Below are 17567 nucleotides of genomic sequence, written 5' to 3'. Positions count from 1 at the left end.
TTTAAAGTGAATATACAATTTATTTAACATTCAAATTTCATTAAGACATGTGCAATATGGCAATTTTACTGGGGATTAAACCCTACCTAGGATGATTGCTTGCTGGGGCTTAGCAACAGGGTCCAGTTCACACTTAGCACTAATTAAATACTTTATTGAATAAATACAATACCAAACAAAATGCATTCAAATGCTTTCTAAAAAAATTTTAAAGGCCTTTCTACTCAGGCTAATGACAAACACAATAAAGGCAGATATGCTAGTTTAACATAATTGGCTGATTTTATACAGCACTTATATCTTTTAGTCCACAAGTATATTATTAAATGATAGAGAACATCTAATACAACCATTTCTACAGAACTAGGAAATAAATTTCTAAGAAAGAAAGATTTTACAGACCCCATCTTTTATACCCACCCCAACAGTCTAACTCTAAAGAGGATAAAGCCAATGACTTTCCTCACAAGAGCTCACGACTAACGTCGCTTTGCTATCAAAATCTGTATTTCTGATCCGTTATGAGCATTGAGACAAGATTCAAATATTCCCAAAGAAAGAAGCACAATGCACGTTGTGATCGCCTATTCAGCAACAGCGAGCACTGCATCCAAAACTCTCATCCCAGGAATTAAATAAGGTCAGCCACATTCATGGGCATCTCCTCCACTGTAGTATTGTAGAAAGTCTCAATGTCACGAAGAATCCTCTTGTCTTCTTCAGTAACAAAGTTTATAGCCACACCTTTCCTCCCAAATCGACCCCCTCTGCCAATTCTGTGTAAGAAAAAGAAACAATCAGAATGTTACTTCTCACATAATGTATAAACTACTGAACATGACGATCCACTTGTTAACCACCAGCTGCTGTTTACTTATCAAGGTTATAGTTCGTGCTTCTAACTGGAGCACTAGCTGCTAATGCATATCTAGAGAAAAAAATCTTCCTTTGCAGTTAGTGCCAAAAGGATTCAAGGCTTGTCTGGCTGCAAAATGAGATTTTTATCAGGCATCTTGAGCATTATTATAAAGCAGATGACAGTATCGTGTTTGGGGTAGTGAAATTAAAGCCCATACCAAAGTGGGCCAGCCAAGAGCAGGTGTCAGCCTGGGACAGATGTGAACACCAGGAATAAAAGAGCAGTTATGTAATCCATTTCGACGCACTTCTGGAACTGTAAACTGTAAACAAATGCTGCAAAGGTTAACTATTTGCTAAAACTTACTTTTTTCCAGTGGGAAAACAAATATTTGGTATGGTAACCCAAACTTATCACTGCTTTTTTGCTCAGTTTCACACGTTGTAACTCAAATTACTCTAAACGTGTTTAACTGCCAAACAGCTACCTGCATGTTAGAAACCAGACAATACAAACCACCTAATAAGAAAGGTTCCCTGATAGAAATACTAATACAAAAAAATGCCTTAGCTGGAGCAACTTAAAAATAATCAAATAATCATGACAAAAGAAAAACAAATATAAATACCGACTCGCTCTTTATTCAAACAGTGTGCTGTTTCGCTTATGATTCCACGTCCTAAATTACGTCAACGCCGTTTCTGAGTGCCATCTCGTCATCAACTGCTGCTATCGACTCCTGTATTTTTTAAAAAGTCTTTTTTTACATCATATAACAAAGTACAATTCAATTTATTTAGGGATAAAGCCACTATAACTAAACCAGGGTTCACTCAAATTGCTACCAGGCGACACCAAGAAAATCCCAACTATAGAAAAAAATCACGAAGAAAAACACATGGACACAAGAACATCACTAAAAGCTCAAGCATAAGGTAAGACCAACAATTGTGGAAAAAAAACCTACGTCCACAATCTGGGCAATGTTTACAAGTTTTCCCACTTTGTTCTCATCAACCTTCCCTAGTACAAATTTAATTACATCATCTTACTGAACACTACTGACTTTACTGAATCTATTCCTTGATTTGATGTTACCTTTCATACAAATCACAGTAGAAAAATGTATGAATTTTTTTCAATACAGCCAAGATGCTGGCTTCTCACCTGTGAATATAGTTTTCACGATTGGTAGGTAGATCATAATTTATAACCAAAGACACTTGTTGCACATCAATCCCGCGAGCCTGAAACACAATGGCATGTTTTAAAAATTCTGATTCAAAAAAACTTGACACCTGTCATGTAGGCCACAAAATAGTAGCGAACTATACTAAGTGGTATAGCCCACTGTGGAGTGTGGTCTTTTACTCTTCCAAATAGCCCAAGTTGGCAAAGGTTACTTAAAAACCTGCCCCCCAAAAAGCTAACTTTTGGTAGATTTTTAAAAAGCATTAAGAGACTTACCAACAAGTCAGTAGTGATCAGAACACGACTTGACCCTGACCGGAATTCCCTCATGATAACATCTCTCTCCTTCTGGTCCATGTCACCATGCTGCAAATTAATAAACTTTAATTCAAGAATCACCAGTCAGGTCAGTATTTAATTTTAATCAACATGTATGAGACCAAGCGTCCCTGGCTGCTACAGGAGAATAGCAGACAGGTATAGTTAAGAAACAACTTTATTTTAAGCAGGGGGAACGACAACACAGCACTTAGCAGCTATATTGTAGTCTGAATCCTGCTTTAGTGGAAATCCAGACATTTTAGAACACCTCTTACCAGAGCAGAAACTGTGAAGTCTCTGGCATGCATTTTCTCAGTCAGCCAGTCCACCTTGCGCCTCGTATTGAGAAAAATAACAGCCTGTGTAATGGTCAGTGTCTCGTACAAGTCACAAAGTGTATCCAACTTCCATTCCTGTAATGTTTAGAAGATAAAGTTAACAGTCATTTAGTTTTTCCAACTCTTCAGTTAAAAATTCATTCTGGGCCAGCCACAGTGCTAATGCCTGTAATCCCAGCCCTTTGGGATCCCAGCACTTGAGCCCAGAGTTCCAACCAGACCAGGGTTTCAAGAAAGTGAAACTGTCTCTACCCAAAATACCAAAATTGGCCAGTCTTAGCCAGTCTCATAACCCAGTCTCAAAACGTAGAAATTATAAAAATTAACTTCATTCTGTTAGGTCTAATGAGATATTGCACCAAATCTTAAGACAAAGGACATTGGACATTAAGAAAGAGGTCCACCCCAGTCTTTACAATCTAGTGCTGTTACTTTTCTTCTTGTGTGTACTCTGCTAGCATTATTGCAAAAACCAAGACATGGTCCTAGTGTCTGCAATTTTAGCACAGTGCTTATACAAGAAGGTAAAATAATGTCTAACAATCAGACAGTTACCTCTCTCTCAACATTAATATAAAACTGTTTGATTCCTTCAAGGGTCAATTCTTCCTTTTTCACCAGAATTCGAATTGGATCTCTCATGAATTTTTTGGTCACTTCCAACACATCAGTTGGCATTGTGGCAGAAAGCAACACAACCTTAAAAAGAGAAAATTATGTTGTAGCACAACTTACACATTAATACCCAAAGGAAAATGTTTGAAGCCAAGCGTCTCTGTCTTACTACGGAATGGAGTTAGACAGAGAGAGTTATGCATCAAGTGCTTTAAGCAGGGGGAACGACAATAAAACACGTCAGTTGTATTGTAACAGTACCTGCATTAAATAAACCCCATCTCTACCTTTAAGAGGGGGGTGAAGTAATGCTTACCTGAATACTTGTGTTTAGTTTTTGGAAAATCTCATAGATTTGATCCTTAAAACCACGGCTCAACATTTCATCTGCTTCATCCAAAACAAACATTTTGATCCATTTTGGAGCTGTTAGAAACAAAGTCATACTGTCATTTCTAGATCTACTCAGTGATACGATTTGACTTTTCAACTATGTTAACAGTGTTAAAAAAAAAAAATACTCTCTTAAAGACAATACTTACAAAGGTATCTTCTGTTTAACATATCAAACACTCTCCCGGGTGTACCAACAACAATATGTGGTGCTTCAGCCTGCAGTTTTTGCATTTCATTTCGAACATTTGTTCCACCAATGCAGGCATGACAAGTGGCTCCCATATAGTCTCCAAGTGCCAGAATTACCTTTTGGATCTAAAAACCAAGCCTTAATTATTATCCTGCAGAACACCAGGATCAATGACTAATTTTTAAAGCATAATGGCAAATACAATCTGGTCTGCCAACAGCTTTTATGCATGCACAGCACAAAACTACTTCCAAGCTTAAAATGCAGACGACCTAACTGCTGCAAGGTAAAATTCCCTTAATGTCTTTCTTATGCCTTGTCAAACTTGGGATGCTGCTGCTCCACCCATCAGCTAGACAATTCAAGAATAACGTTTCCTACATTATTCCTTCACTGTAGGTAGGGAGTACCTAGTGAAATTTATGTTCTGTAATTACAGCTAGGGCAAATGATTTTTTCCCCCAGAGGGTATTGTGCCTTATATAATCCTGACCTCAATAAAGCCTACAGCTTTATTAGGAAGGTTTACTTCAAAGCCAATATAGCAGTGAGCTTTGAAAACATAGCATGCAACAGATGCATCACAAACTACGGAGACAGTCAAATGGTAACATGTCACTGCAGTTTTCATGTTGCACAACTGCATTCAAACTTAAAAAATGGGGACAGATCTAGTACATCCAAGAGAGCGCTTCGGATTCTCAATCTATTAGTATACAACCCTAAAAACCATACCTGCATACCCAGTTCTTTTAAAACTTTCAACAAAAACTCCCTGCATGCATGGACAATTAAAAGGAGGGATCTGGTAGGACCAATTTATACTAAGTTTTAAATTCTTCACAGTTGTGAAACCTGAAACCTATGCAACACGCAAGCAGTTTTTTTGAACTACACTATCAATACCTGTTGAGCCAGTTCTCTGGTGGGGGCCAATACTAGTGCTTGGGTCTCCTTGAACTCAATCTCCAACTGTTGCAGGATGGAAATAGCAAATGTGGCTGTCTTGCCAGTACCTGACTGAGCTTGAGCAATCACATCATACCCTAAAAAAAGTAGGATACACATTTACCGATCCCACATCAAATTGTCACTTCTACTTCACACCATGTATTCCATTTGGAACATTAATTATGCCCAAATAATCAAGTGATCAGCAATGAGTATTCTCTTCATTTCAGGTCAGTCCCGAAAGATGATTGCCATCATTTCACTTTAAGGAATACAAACAGGTGCTAGTCCCCCAGAGGTTACTTTCCCTTTTACGGTTCATGTCTATGTAGAACAATTTCCTAAAAATGCCAGTTTCTTTTACCTTTAATACAGGGAATAATAGCTCTCTGCTGAATAGCGGAAGGCTTCTCAAAACCGTAAGCATAGATGCCACGAAGGAGAGACTCCTTTAAATTCATATCATCAAAGTTATCAACAATCTCATTCCAGTTGCTCTGTAAGTTAGAAAAAATAATGCACGCATAAATGAGATGAACACACTCACCTTTCCAAAGCTTCAAGATCCACAACCGTTTCTTACCTCGATGACACCATCGGGGTCCATTCCCTCTGGGCCGCCATGTTCTCTGCTGACAAGAATACTGCAGTCAGACACCCCTTCCAAGCCACCTCAACTGCACCTTAAGCGGACAGCCCTTTGCAACCCGTCTCAGCACGTTACCCTCCCCTGCACAAGCTAAAGCAGCAGCCGCAGGGCGAATATCACACTGTGCGCCTTCCCTAAAGGTTGGGGCCTGCGGATGCCCGGAAAGGCAGCCCCCCGGACCCGAGCGCATGGCGATCCCGTTTCAACTGCGGAGCGTCTCGCGAGAGCTCGGAGCGCCGAACTCCGCCCCCAACAATGCGCAAGCCGGGTGATTGACGCGGGCGGAGCGGCCTGGCGAGGGCGATGCCAACGGTTCACCGGCACCGGTCCTGTCCCGTCGCCTCCGCGCCGTGGCCGAGTGGAGACCGCGGCCTCCAACCGTTCCCCAAGTAAAGCCTAGGACCCTCCCCCAACTCGTGTGGATGACCCAAAATAAAGCTTCGGGTCCTGGTTACACTGTACCGAACTCGGACTGCGCCACGGCTTTTTACTGCATGTTTCCCGTGCTCTACACTGGGAAAGGAAGCAGCCGAAGTTTAGTAATCTCTTAGGGAGGAAAAACGCCCTTTAGCCACTGCTTTCGCACCATCGTCCTATCTCCCCACAATCCGGGCCCTACCCATCATGGAAGCTTCTGGAAGGGCACAGGAGTGCTGTACCCTAAGAAAACGTCCATTAATTTAGAGTTTTTGCCTCCGTGCCATCCACTATCATCTCCCCTGGCGCCCTATGACCTTCACTACAGACCGCGACCGCCGACAGACTGCATACCTGTTATAATCCGCGGAGCCACCAGACATGATCCGAAAAACCACTCAGCGCCCGACTGAAAAGACAGCAGCGCCCAGCCACCCGTTTTTTATAGGCTCGTGGCCGGAACCCGTTTCTTGCGGAGGAATTTTCTCGCCGTGCTTCGGTCAGCTACAAAATTGTGATCCTGGGGTCGTTACCTCGGATAAAATCCTAAGCAAGTTGGTAGAAAAATCCAAATGTGGTAATTTCTCGATATTACAGGTCGCTGGAAATCCTAGGGCCCGGGGTTGGGTTGGGACTCTTTACCTCGCGGCGGAAGAATATCGCTGCGGAGTTAGTTAAACCTCGCTTTCCCCGCCCGCCCTGCTCCTACGGGGTTTCCGCGTCCCTGACGCAGAGGCGGGCCGGGGGAGCCGCGCCGGAGCCGGAGGCGGAAACCGGAGGTGCTGTTCGTCGGGCGGCCGGGGCTTCCCGCGGGTGACAGGTCCCGGCTCGCGGCTCGCTGCCGGCACTCAGGTGCGGGAGGGGAACTCGGTTATTCCGCTTGCTCCCACCGCTGTTTAATTCGACAATGAAGACCTGCCTGGCATTTAGCCCGACCGTTAACATCCATTGAGATCTTGGAGACGTAAAATTCCTGCTAGGGAAAATGTCGGCCACCCAGCGAGTCCCGGAAAGTCCGGTTTACCGGTACATTTTGCAGCGCGAGAAGAAAAAATGGAGTGTCATTTGCAGATGTCTCTGGAGTGGCCAATTCTATTCTCATATCATTTCCGGTCTCTCGCTTTCTTTTTAAGAGTGTTACTGATTTTAACCTAACAGGTGTGAGGAATGCCTGAAAAAATCATAAACTTTTGCAAATGGATAGAAACTAAGCAGTAATTTTCCTTGGAACGCACGAATTTAAATGAACGCTTTGGCAGATACAGCTCTGTGCCGCTTTGGGACTAAATCGGTTTTGATTCCGTCTATATTGGTCATTTTTTAAAGGCTGTAGACTTTGCCGATATATAGTGAAATGTTGATTTATTGAAATTCAGAGCAATAATATCCTTGCTGCGTAAACTGCACGGGTCTTTAAGCTCCAGACGTTTTCAATTAGCCCCATCTCAGGTCCCTCGACAAAAACAAAAAACAATATATGTAGTCATTTAACTTTAAATTACAACCCTACCCATGGTGCAAAATATCATCGAGACTATCAGGGTAACATTTTCTCATATTTCAGAAGGCCAACTTAAAGAATCATTACTGGGAAAGCTGACTCAATTTTCTATATTATAGAAGATATTCGGTTCTAAATACTACTTTTTTAATACAAAAATTATTTATTTATTTGAAAATTCTTATCGTGCCAGGAACTAGGACAAAGATTAAGAATACCAAGATGGCAAAGTGGGCCAGGCCCTCAGTCCAGTGGTACTGCTCCTCATTCATCCCTCTGTAATGTTCGAAATCCAGATTTGAGGTGATGCCAGATATTTTCTGAGAATGATGGTCGTCAGAGATCCTTGTTGTCTCATCCAAAATCTACTAAAAATATCCTGAGATCTAAGAAATTGAAAAAATACTAAATCGAAAAAGTGACCAACCGTTTGGTTTCACTTGAGCCTTAGGGTGAAAACAATTGATCATAGGGTGATACCAATCAACAATTAACACTTAATCGTTGGTTTTCTTTAGGATTAGCACTACACTAGATGGTGTAGGATTTTCAAGTCTCAAGAGGAAATAAAGGCTAAACTCTATGGTATAGGTTTACAAGTGCTAAGTAAGTTTCAAGGTAAGAAAACTTCAAATACAGTCAAAATCCACACCCACACTGCCTGTAACCTTACAGTGTATTCCTAATAAATGCAGTGATTACCACATTTGCGTGTGCTTACTAAATAGTAAATAACATTTGTAACTAATAAATGAATTAAAGATCAAAACGTATACTTTAACAAAGTTTTGCATATCAACACAGAGCGTGCTCTTTTAAATTTAAGTGATTCTGCTTACCTGGAATCTGAAATAAGATAGCCTTCTCAGTGAACTATAAATGCTTCTTTGTCAACCTTTAGTGTTTGAAATCATTTATACTGCAAATAATCCTAAAAGTCAGATTATTTCCCTATCTAAGCCAACTAAGGTAGTTTAGTTTTGCTCTTCAAGAGCCTCAGCTGACAATTCTAAAGCTATCTAGCAACCAGAGAAGCAAAGAATTAGTACAAATCTGTCAGTGCTACATGGAAAAACAATAACAAAACCTTAAAAGAATATGCTTTCAGACGGGCGCGGTGGCTCATGCCTGTAATCGCAGCACTTTGGGATGCCAAGATGGGCAGATCACGAGGTCAGGAGATCAAGACCATCCTGGCCAACATGACGAAACCCTGTCTCTACTAAAAGTACAAAAATTAGCTGGGTGTGGTGGTGTGCGCCTGTAGTCCCAGCTACTCCGGAGGCTGAGGCAGGAGAATCGCTTGAACACGGGAGGCGGAGATTGCACTCCAGCCTGGGTGACAGAGCGAGACTCTGTCTAAAAATAAATAAATAATAAAAAATATGCTTTGTGTTGATAGTGACATCTTCCTATAAAAAGTACCATGTACTCTCATCATTCAGGGCGCATTTGTATGCCATCTTGAGATTCTTACATTATTTTGAACCCATCAGTTGATTTTAAGTGATAGCTGCACATTTAAAGCGGTGTCTAGATAATCTATTGACATATAGACATTTGTTAATGTATGTGTTTTGGATCTAATTATTACTTATTAATGTTGTTATTTAGTAATAATAAAGTATAAAGCACAAAGTATATAGTACATGCTGTCCTTACATCTGTAATTTCAGTGTTTAAAAATAACCGGGCCAGGCCCGGCGGCTCACGCCTGTAATCCCAGCACTTTGGGAAGCTAAGCCAGGTGGATCACGAGGTCAGCAGATTGAGACCATCCTCGCTAACATGGTGAAAGCCCATCTCTACTAAAAATATAAAAAATTAGCTGGGTGTGGTGGCATGTACCTGTAGTCCCAGCTACTCAGGAGGCTGAGGCATGAGAATCACTTGAACCCGGGAGGTGGAGATTGCAGTGAACAGAGATCGCGCCACTGCATTCCAGCCTGGATGACAGAGTAAGACTCCACCTTAAAAACAAACAAACAAACAAACAAACAAAAACTGCCCAGAGCTGGATAGAGATGGTGGTGCTACTCACCTCTTTTTCTTTTTCTTTTCCTTTTTTTCTTTTTTGGCAAACCCAGGATAATCTCTGTAACCTCTTTTTATTACACAGTTTCTGAGGAAATTAGAGGCTAGGTTCCGCTTGCCTGTGACCCCTGACGCAATTTGGAGAGTTGAACTTACTGCCATGTTCTTACACTATAACTTAAAAAACATTTGTGGTTGGGCATGGTGGCTCACGCCTGTGATCCCAGCACTTTGGGAGGCTGAGGCAAGCCGAACAATTGAGATTAGGAGTTCCAGACCAGCCTGGTGAACACAGAGAAATCCAGTCTCTACTAAAAATTAAAAAATTAGGCTAGGCGTGGTGGCTCATGCCTAATCCCAACACTTTGGGAGGCCGAGGCGGGCGGGTCACTTGAGGTCAGGAGTTCGTGACCAGTCTGGCCAACCTGGTGAAACTCCCTTTCTACTAAAAATACAAAAATCAGTCTGATGTGGTAGTGTGCTCCTGTAATCCCAGCTACTCAGGAGGCTGAGGCAGGAGAATTGCTTGAACCTGGGAGGCGGAGGTTGCAGTGAGCCAAGATCACGCCACTGCACTCTAGCCCGGGCGACAGAGCAAGACTCCGTCTCGGGGGGGATAAAATACAAAAATTAGCCGGTTGTGTTGGCGCACACCTGTAATCCCAGCTACTCAGGCAGGAGAATTGCTTGAATTCGGGAGGCGGAGGTTGCAGTGAGCTGAGATCCCGCCACTGCACTCCAACCTAGGCGATGGAGAAAGATTATGTCTCAAAATAATAATGATAATAATTTGCATCAAGATAGGTAAAGATATTAACAGAGTTGAAGAAAATGGAGAAAACTGAGGAGGACCACGGAAGGACTTTTAAACTAGCTAAGAACTAGTTTTGAATCCGCTGATCCAAGGTTATTAAACTCTTTTGTGTAGCCAAGATACAGAAGTTTTTCTACCTTTATAGAGGAAGACTAAAATACAAGTACATTGCTGTACTTCAGATCAGGTGATCAGAAACTGTGGTATGCATAAAAATCAATGGGAACATCTATTTGAAATGCAGATACTTGTGGACTCTGCCCTCTCACCCAGATTCACTGGATCTGAACTGAGGTGGGGCCGGCTTCTGATTTTGAAAAATTAAGGCTGGGAGCAGTGGCTCATGTCTATAATCCCAGCACTCTGGGAGGCTGAGGTGGGCGGATCACTTGAGATCAGTAGTTTAAGACAAGCCAGGCCAACATGGTGAAACCCCATCTCTATCAAAAATACAAAAATTAGCTGGGCATGGTGGCGCACACCTGTGGTCCCAGCTACAGGGGAGGCTGAGGCAGGAAAGCAGGAGAATCACTTGAATCTGGGAGGCAGAGGGTGCACTGGCATGATCATGGCACTCCAGCCTGGGCGACATCTTTATTTTACCTCAAAGATTCACTATTTTGGCCAGGCATGGTGACCCACAGCTGTAACCCCAGCACTTTGGAAGGCCAAGGCCAGTGGATCACCTGAGGTCGGGAGTTTGACACCAGCCTGGCCAACGTGGTGAAACCCTGTCTCTACTAAAAATACAAAAAATTAGCCAGGCATGGTGGTGGGCGCCTGTAATCCCAGGTACTCGGAAGGTTGAGGCAGGAGAATTGCTTGAACTCAGGAGGTGGAGGTTGCAATGAGCCAAGATTGCGCCACCACACTCCAGCCTGGGTGACAGAGCAAGACTGTCTCAAAAAAAAAAAATCACTGTTTTTCATCAGTTTGCACATCTCTTCGAGATTACATGAAGTCTCCAGGATTAGGTTTGTCTTCAGGACAAACCTACACCTCTGTGAAGGATGGAAGAAAGACCATGATTGGCAATCTCACCCCAGAAATGTGGGCCTGGTATCTGGAATCCCACTCCTATGCCCCATTACCTGGGGCTCTATACTACCCTCTTCATGTGACACAACCAACTCATCCTTCATGTTTGTTTGTTTTCTTTTTGAGACAGAGTTTCGCTCTCGTTGCCCAAGCTGGAGTGCAGTGGTGCAATCTCGGCTCACCGCAGGCTCTGCCTCCCGGGTTCAAGCGATTCTCCTGCCTCAGCCTCCCGAGTAGCTGGGATTACAGGCATCCACCACCACGCCCGGCTAATTTTGTATTTTTAGTACAGACGGGGTTTCTCCATGTTGGTCAGACTGGTCTCGAACTCCCAACCTCAGGTGATCCGCCCACCTCTGCCTCCCAAAGTGCTGGGATTACAGGTGTGAGCCACCATGCCTGGCCAGGAATTTATCTCTTTTAATTCTCATAACGTTGCCTGGCCTCATCTTTCATCTTTATCATATAAATGAGATAAAGTTTATATATACGTATAAACTATATATTTATATATACGTATATATAAACTATATATACATATATAAACTATATATACGTATATATAAACTATATATGTATAAACTATATATGTATATATAAACTATATATGTATATATAAACTATATATATACATATATTCCTATATAGTTCATTAAAAATAATAGTTATATCGTTTTTTGGAAATGACAGAAAACAATCACCAACCCCAAGAATGTCTGTTTGATTTTAAACATAATGGAAATCATACTTTAGGTAAAAATTTTTTCCTCTATTTTTTCTTTTTCTTTTTCCTTTTTTTGTTCTTTTTTTGTTTGTTTGTTTTTGTTTTTTGAGACAGAGTCTCTTTCTGTTGCCCAGGGTGGAGTGCAAATGGTGCGATTTGGCTCACTGCAACCTCCACCTTCCAGATTCAAGTGGTTCTCCTGTTTCAGTCTCCCGAGTAGCTGGGATTACAGGTGCATGCCACCACACCCAGCTAATTTTTGTATTTTAGAAGAGACAGGGTTTTGCCATGTTGGCCAGGCCGGCCTTGAACTCCTGACTTCAAGTGATCCACCCGTCTCGGCTCCGCAAAGTGCCGGGATTACAGGCTGAGCCACCACACCCGGCCCTTCATTATTTTAATAGGAAAAAAAACTATTAAAATAATAAAACTATAAACGACTTCAATGGCTGTCAAAAGAAGATTGGTTAGTAAATTGTATGCCGTGTGTATTAGTCATTACAAACAATGAGGTCTACTTCTACTTCTGGAGAGATGGAGTAGGCAAAATTTTTCCTGTTCCTCCTACTAAGTGCAACTGAAAACCCTGGACATTATATATAAAGCAAACACAAGAAGACTCGGAGAGGTGGGGAAAAGAAGGCAGACAGGTAGGAACCTCAAGATACACATGATAGTGAATTCCCTGGGTTTTCTTCCTCCTTCACACATCCTGAGTTGAAACTGAAGAAGTGGCCGGACGCGGTGGCTCACGCCTGTAATCCCAGCACTTCGGGAGGCCGAGGCGGGCGGATCACGAGGTCAGGAGATCAAGCCCATCCTGGCTAACACGGTGAAACCCCTGTCTCTACTAAAAATACAAAAAATTATGCGGGCGTGGTGGCGGGCACCTGTAGTCCCAGTTACTTGGGAGTCTGAGGCAGGAGAATGGCGTGAACCCTGGAGGCGGAGCTTGCAGTGAGCCGAGATCGCGCCACTGCACTCCAGCCTGGGCGACAGAGCGAGACTCCGCCTCAAAAAAAAAAAAAAAAAACTGAAGAAGCTAGCAACCCAGAAAAGCCAACCGGCATAGACTAGAAAAGCTCCAGCAAAAGGCTGCTTTCTCTACCCAGGACAGAGGCATTCTAGGAAGATAGAAAAGTTGTAGACAGTAATTCCATTATTTCAGCCAAATACCACAGAAGCAGCTGTGGTCCTACCCACACCCATGCCAGCAAAAGCCAACTGGGGAGCCCACGATTCTACCCTTGGGAGGCTGTAATGAGGTTCTCTGACAACCTCCACCCCCAGACCCCCGCCACTACCACCACCACATTGTCAGAGGAGACCACGGAGCAGCTTCAACTTCCAGGCCCACCGGGCAGGAACAAAGGTGATCCTTCAGATCCCACTAAGGTGGTGGTATACAAGGCCCGCTGGGAAATCAGGACTTGATCGCACAGTCGTCATGAGGCCACCTCATTGTAGTGTCGGTGGAGACCACATGAGGAACTCCAGCCCCCACCCAGCAGTAACAAGGATCATCCCCTCTGGTGTGTGTGAGAAATCTGGACTTCTACCTCCTGCTGGCAGTAGGAAGGCTGTGCTGTCCTTCCCCGGCCAGAGCGGCATCAGAGAAAGCCAGCCAGAGCCAGAGATTGAAGTAAGATCTAATGAGCATGTGAAAAATGCTCAGCATCCCTAATCACTAGAGGAATGCAAATCAAAACCGCAATGAGATACCACTTCACACCCATTAAGATGACTATTATTATTTTAAATAGAGAACGGGATGGGAAGGGTTGGGAGGCGAGTCTCAATTGTTGCTTAGGCTGGTCGTGAACTCCTAGGCTTAAGCAATCCTCCTGCCTCCGCCTCCCAAAGTGCTGGGATTACAGGTGTGAGCCAGCACGGCTGACCAAAATGACTATTAATTTTTTAAAAAAATAGAAAATAACAATTGTTGGTGTGGATGTGGAAAACCAAAATCCTTGTACATTGCTAGTAGAAATGTAAAATGGTGTAGCCACTGTGAACAGTATGGCAGTTACTCCAAAAATTAAAGAATTATCATATGATCCACCAATTCCACTTCTGAGTATATACCTAAAATAATTGATAGCAGGGATGCAAACAGATTATTTGTACACCAGTGTTCATAGCAGCATTATTCACAATAGCCAAAAGGTGACAGCAACCCAAGCATCCATTGACGGATCAGTAGATAAAACAAGTGTGGCTGGGCGCGGTGGTTCACGCCTGTAATTCCAGCACTCTGGGAGGCTGAGACATGAAGATCAGTTGAGTTCAGAAGTTTGAGATCAGCCTGGGCAATATAGGGAGACCCCATCTCTACAAAAAAATCAAGTAATTAGCCAGGTGTGGTGGCATGTGCTTGTGGTCCCAGCTACTCGGGGAAGGCTGAGGCAGGAGGCTTGCTTGAGCCTGGGAGGTGAAGGCAGCAGTAAGCCATGATCACGCCACTGCACTCCAGCCCGGGGGCAACAGAACAAGACCCTGTCTCCAAAAAACAAACAACACAAAAAATCAAATTGTGCTTTATACATCAATGGAATATTATTCAGCCTTAAAAAGGAATGAAATTCCGATCCATGCTACAGTACGAATGCACCTTTGAAGACATTATGCTAAGTGAAATAAACCAGACACAGAAGGACACGTAGTATATGAGTCCACTTATATGAGCATAGAAACAGAAAGTAGGAGGGTTATCAGGGCCTGGGGGAGGGGAGAATGAGGAGTTACTGTTTAATGTGAACAGAGTTCCAATTTGGGGAAAAAGGTTTGCAGATGAATAGCCGTCATGGTTGTATCACATCATGAATATGCACAATGCTACTGAAGTATACGCTTAAAAATGGTTAAAATGGTACTTTTTATGTTATTCCTATTTTACCAAAATAAAAATATATTCCTAGCCAGATAATCTAGTTAGAATGAAGTTAATCCATTAGAATGTTTTGTTTTCCCACCTAATTGTAGTTGTTAGTCTACTGATTTAAAAAACAGGCCAGACACGGTGGCTCATGCCTGTAATCCCAACACTTTGGGAGGCCGAGGCGGGTGGATCACTTGAGGTCAGGAGCTTGAGACCAGCCTGGCCAACATGGTGAAACCCCATCTCCACTAAAAATACAAAAATTATCCGGGTGTGGTGTCACGCGCCTATAATCCCTCCTGAGGAGGCTGAGGCAGGAGAATCACTTGAACCCAGGAGGCAGAGGTTGCAGTGAGTTGAGGTCGCGCCATTGCACTCCAGACTAGGCAACAGAGCGAGACTCCGTCTCAAAAAAAACAAAAAAAAGAAAGAAAGAAAAATACACAGAGAGAAAAAAAAGATCTTGAGTCACATAACAATACAGAAGTTTCCAGACTTCAATAGAAAATCACTTAAGCCGGCCGGGCGCGGTGGCTCACGCCTGTAATCCCAGCACTTTGGGAGGCTGAGGCGGGCGGATCACAAGGTCAGGAGATCGAGACCATCCTGGCTAACACGGTGAAACCCCGTCTCTACTAAAAATACAAAAAATTAGCCAGTGCATGGCGGCGGGCACCTGTAGTCCCAGCTGCTGGGGAGGCTGAGGCAGGAGAATGGCGTGAGCCTGGGAGGCGGAGCTTGCAGTGAGCCCGGATTGTGCCACTGCACTCCAGCCTGAGGGACAGGGCAAGACTCCGTCTCAAAAAAAAAAAAAAATCACTTAAGCCAAAAATCGTGACCGGGCGCGATGGCTCACACCTGTAATCCCAGCCCTTTGGGAAACCAAAGTGGGAGGATCACCTGAGGTCAGGAGTTCAAGACCAGCCTAGCCAACATGGTGAAACCCCATCTCCACAAAAATAGCAAAAAAATTAGCCGGGCATGATGGCAGGTGCCTGTAATCCCAGCTACTCGGGAGGCTGAGGTGGGAGAATCGCTTGAACACGGGAGGTGGAGGTTCCAGTGAGCAGAGATTGTGCCATTGCACTCCAGCCTGGGTGACAAAGGGAGACTCCGTCTCAAAAAAAAAAAAAAAAAAAAAAAAATCATGAAGATCTCAAACTGAATGAAAAAGACAATGGATGCCAACTCTGAGATGATAGGAAAGTTGGAATTATTATACTGGTCAAGGTTGTAAAGCAGCCATGACGAAAATGCTTTGGTGACCAATTATGAACATGCTTGAGACAAATGAAAAAATAAAAAGGAAAAATTGATAAATTGGACTTATCCTTAAAACCCGTTGCTCTCTTCTTCCTTCCTCCTCCTTCTCCATCTTGTCCTTCTCCTTCTCCTTCTCCCAATGGCAAGTAGATTATATTGGCCTTGGGCTGGGACACTCGGGGGGGAACCCACACCCATGGTGTGTGTGTGTGGGCAGGACGAAATTGAAGCTATCTGATGGTCACTTGCAGCATGACAGGTTCTGGCTGTGTTGGATGACGAGTCGCTGAGGGCCTGGTTGGTTGGTAGCTGCAAAACCTAGACGTTCCTGCTGGCTGCATCTTCGCGGGGAGCTGGGATTAGGCAAGGAGTCTAGGGCCTGGATGCGGAGCCTGGGCATGCATGGGGGTCAGGGAGGATGGACCAGGGAAACCTGCGTGCTGGTTAGCATGGTCTATCTGCGGTTTCAAAGACAGAGCAGCACCAGAGGAGGAACCCTGTCTGGGTGTGCTGAAAGTGGCCCAGCAGAACATAAGGTTGTGGCTGGGACATGAATGCACCCCAGGGAGCACTGAACTGCTCTGAGCTGCCGACTAGGGCCATAGGCTAGCTATGTGGGCCCATATTGAGGTAGGGGCTGAGCAGTCCCAGCGGCACCGCCCAGGCTGCCTGCTCTGGGGTCCCTGCAAAAGCCGCCGCTGAGCCCACGGACTTCCGGGTCGTAAGCACGTGGGGTCCGAACATCAGCTTGGCTGGGTCAGCTGCTATGACAATGCCCGGGCGATCGTGCCCTCCAGCGCTGCCTGCATGCCGAGGAGGAAGCGAGTCCCCACGTGAATAATCGGGCTCCGCCGGCTCACAGCGGATGTCAGAAGGTCAGGTCGCTCTGCTCCTTTCGCCTCCGTTTTTCTTCCTCATGGAAACTTTCTTCAGCTGCAGAAAAAGCTGGTCCTTTTCTTTCTGCCTGGCCCACAGCTTCTCCTGCAAAGTCAAAATTTGTTCCTTCGGTCTCCTCTGGTGACATTCTCTCTTCCATCTCCTTTCTCTTCCTTCGTCTGCTCTTCCTCCATCTTCTTGCCATCACCTTATCCGCCGCCTCCTCTTCCCTCTCGCCCCGCAGCCTGCGCTCCCGCCCGGGGCGCTCCGGACACACTGTCTGCGCGACCCCCCACGGGACCCGGCCCCCAGGCCAGCTCTCCCCGCCGCCCACAGGGGCTGGGGGCACCCGCCGCCAGCCCAGCTGGCAGCTATGGCTCCTCCGAGCGCACAGGAAAACCTTGGCTTTTGAAAGACCCTGTTAAGATAAGGATGAAAAGATAAGCTATAGAGGAGAAAATATGTGCAAACCACGTATCTGGCAAAGTACTGGTATCTAGAATAGATAAAAA

At 44.3% G+C, this 17567-nt stretch overlaps 1 protein-coding gene, 5 non-coding genes and 1 pseudogene across 15 annotated transcripts; all 7 read right to left on the bottom strand.

Annotated features, from left to right (window-relative positions):
- On the bottom strand, positions 1-9063 carry EIF4A2 (eukaryotic translation initiation factor 4A2). 10 transcript variants are annotated; one of them, XM_055110773.2, is made up of 12 exons: positions 6570-6967; positions 6282-6473; positions 5445-5490; positions 5226-5358; positions 4817-4956; positions 3867-4035; positions 3641-3750; positions 3265-3408; positions 2647-2784; positions 2327-2416; positions 2027-2106; positions 1-776 (listed from the first exon to the last, which is right to left on the bottom strand). In XM_055110773.2, the coding sequence occupies exons 2-12, from the start codon at positions 6308-6310 to the stop codon at positions 632-634; spliced, it is 1224 nt and encodes a 407-aa protein (XP_054966748.1). In that variant the 5' UTR covers positions 6311-6473; positions 6570-6967; the 3' UTR covers positions 1-631. The 10 variants fall into 10 exon arrangements, with proteins under 10 accessions (XP_054966748.1, XP_054966747.1, XP_054966753.1 ...); XM_055110772.2 differs by having other exon boundaries at positions 5445-5493; positions 6570-6957; XM_055110778.2 differs by having other exon boundaries at positions 1-1598; positions 6570-6928.
- On the bottom strand, positions 2162-2299 carry LOC112439456 (small nucleolar RNA SNORA4). The gene has a single exon (XR_003027733.1). It is a non-coding gene; the product is annotated as a small nucleolar RNA SNORA4 (small nucleolar RNA).
- On the bottom strand, positions 2480-2611 carry LOC112439440 (small nucleolar RNA SNORA63). The gene has a single exon (XR_003027718.1). It is a non-coding gene; the product is annotated as a small nucleolar RNA SNORA63 (small nucleolar RNA).
- Positions 3058-3235, bottom strand: LOC112439512 (small nucleolar RNA SNORA81). The gene has a single exon (XR_003027782.1). It is a non-coding gene; the product is annotated as a small nucleolar RNA SNORA81 (small nucleolar RNA).
- On the bottom strand, positions 3465-3591 carry LOC112439442 (small nucleolar RNA SNORA63). The gene has a single exon (XR_003027720.1). It is a non-coding gene; the product is annotated as a small nucleolar RNA SNORA63 (small nucleolar RNA).
- On the bottom strand, positions 5058-5126 carry LOC112439515 (small nucleolar RNA SNORD2). The gene has a single exon (XR_003027785.1). It is a non-coding gene; the product is annotated as a small nucleolar RNA SNORD2 (small nucleolar RNA).
- Positions 9064-11956: 2893 nt separating the features above from the next.
- On the bottom strand, positions 11957-17437 carry LOC129397486 (G protein pathway suppressor 2-like; annotated as a pseudogene).
- Between the last annotated feature and the right edge of the window lie 130 nt (positions 17438-17567).

This window comes from Pan paniscus, chromosome 2 (genome assembly GCF_029289425.2).
Source record: "Pan paniscus chromosome 2, NHGRI_mPanPan1-v2.0_pri, whole genome shotgun sequence".
NCBI classification, from domain to species: Eukaryota; Metazoa; Chordata; class Mammalia; order Primates; family Hominidae; genus Pan; species Pan paniscus.
This window is presented reverse-complemented; position numbering and strand designations above follow the sequence as displayed.

Bases quoted from the DNA above. Each gene is read 5' to 3' on its own strand.
- EIF4A2 (XM_008955767.5), bottom strand. From the start codon at position 6,310: ATGTCTGGTGGCTCCGCGGATTATAACAG. The intron at 5,359-5,444 runs GTAAGAAACGGT...TCTAACTTACAG, and splicing joins ACCCCGATGGTGTCATCGAG to AGCAACTGGAATGAGATTGT. The intron at 2,107-2,326 runs GTAAGTCTCTTA...ATTGTGTTTCAG, and splicing joins TGATCACTACTGACTTGTTG to GCTCGCGGGATTGATGTGCA.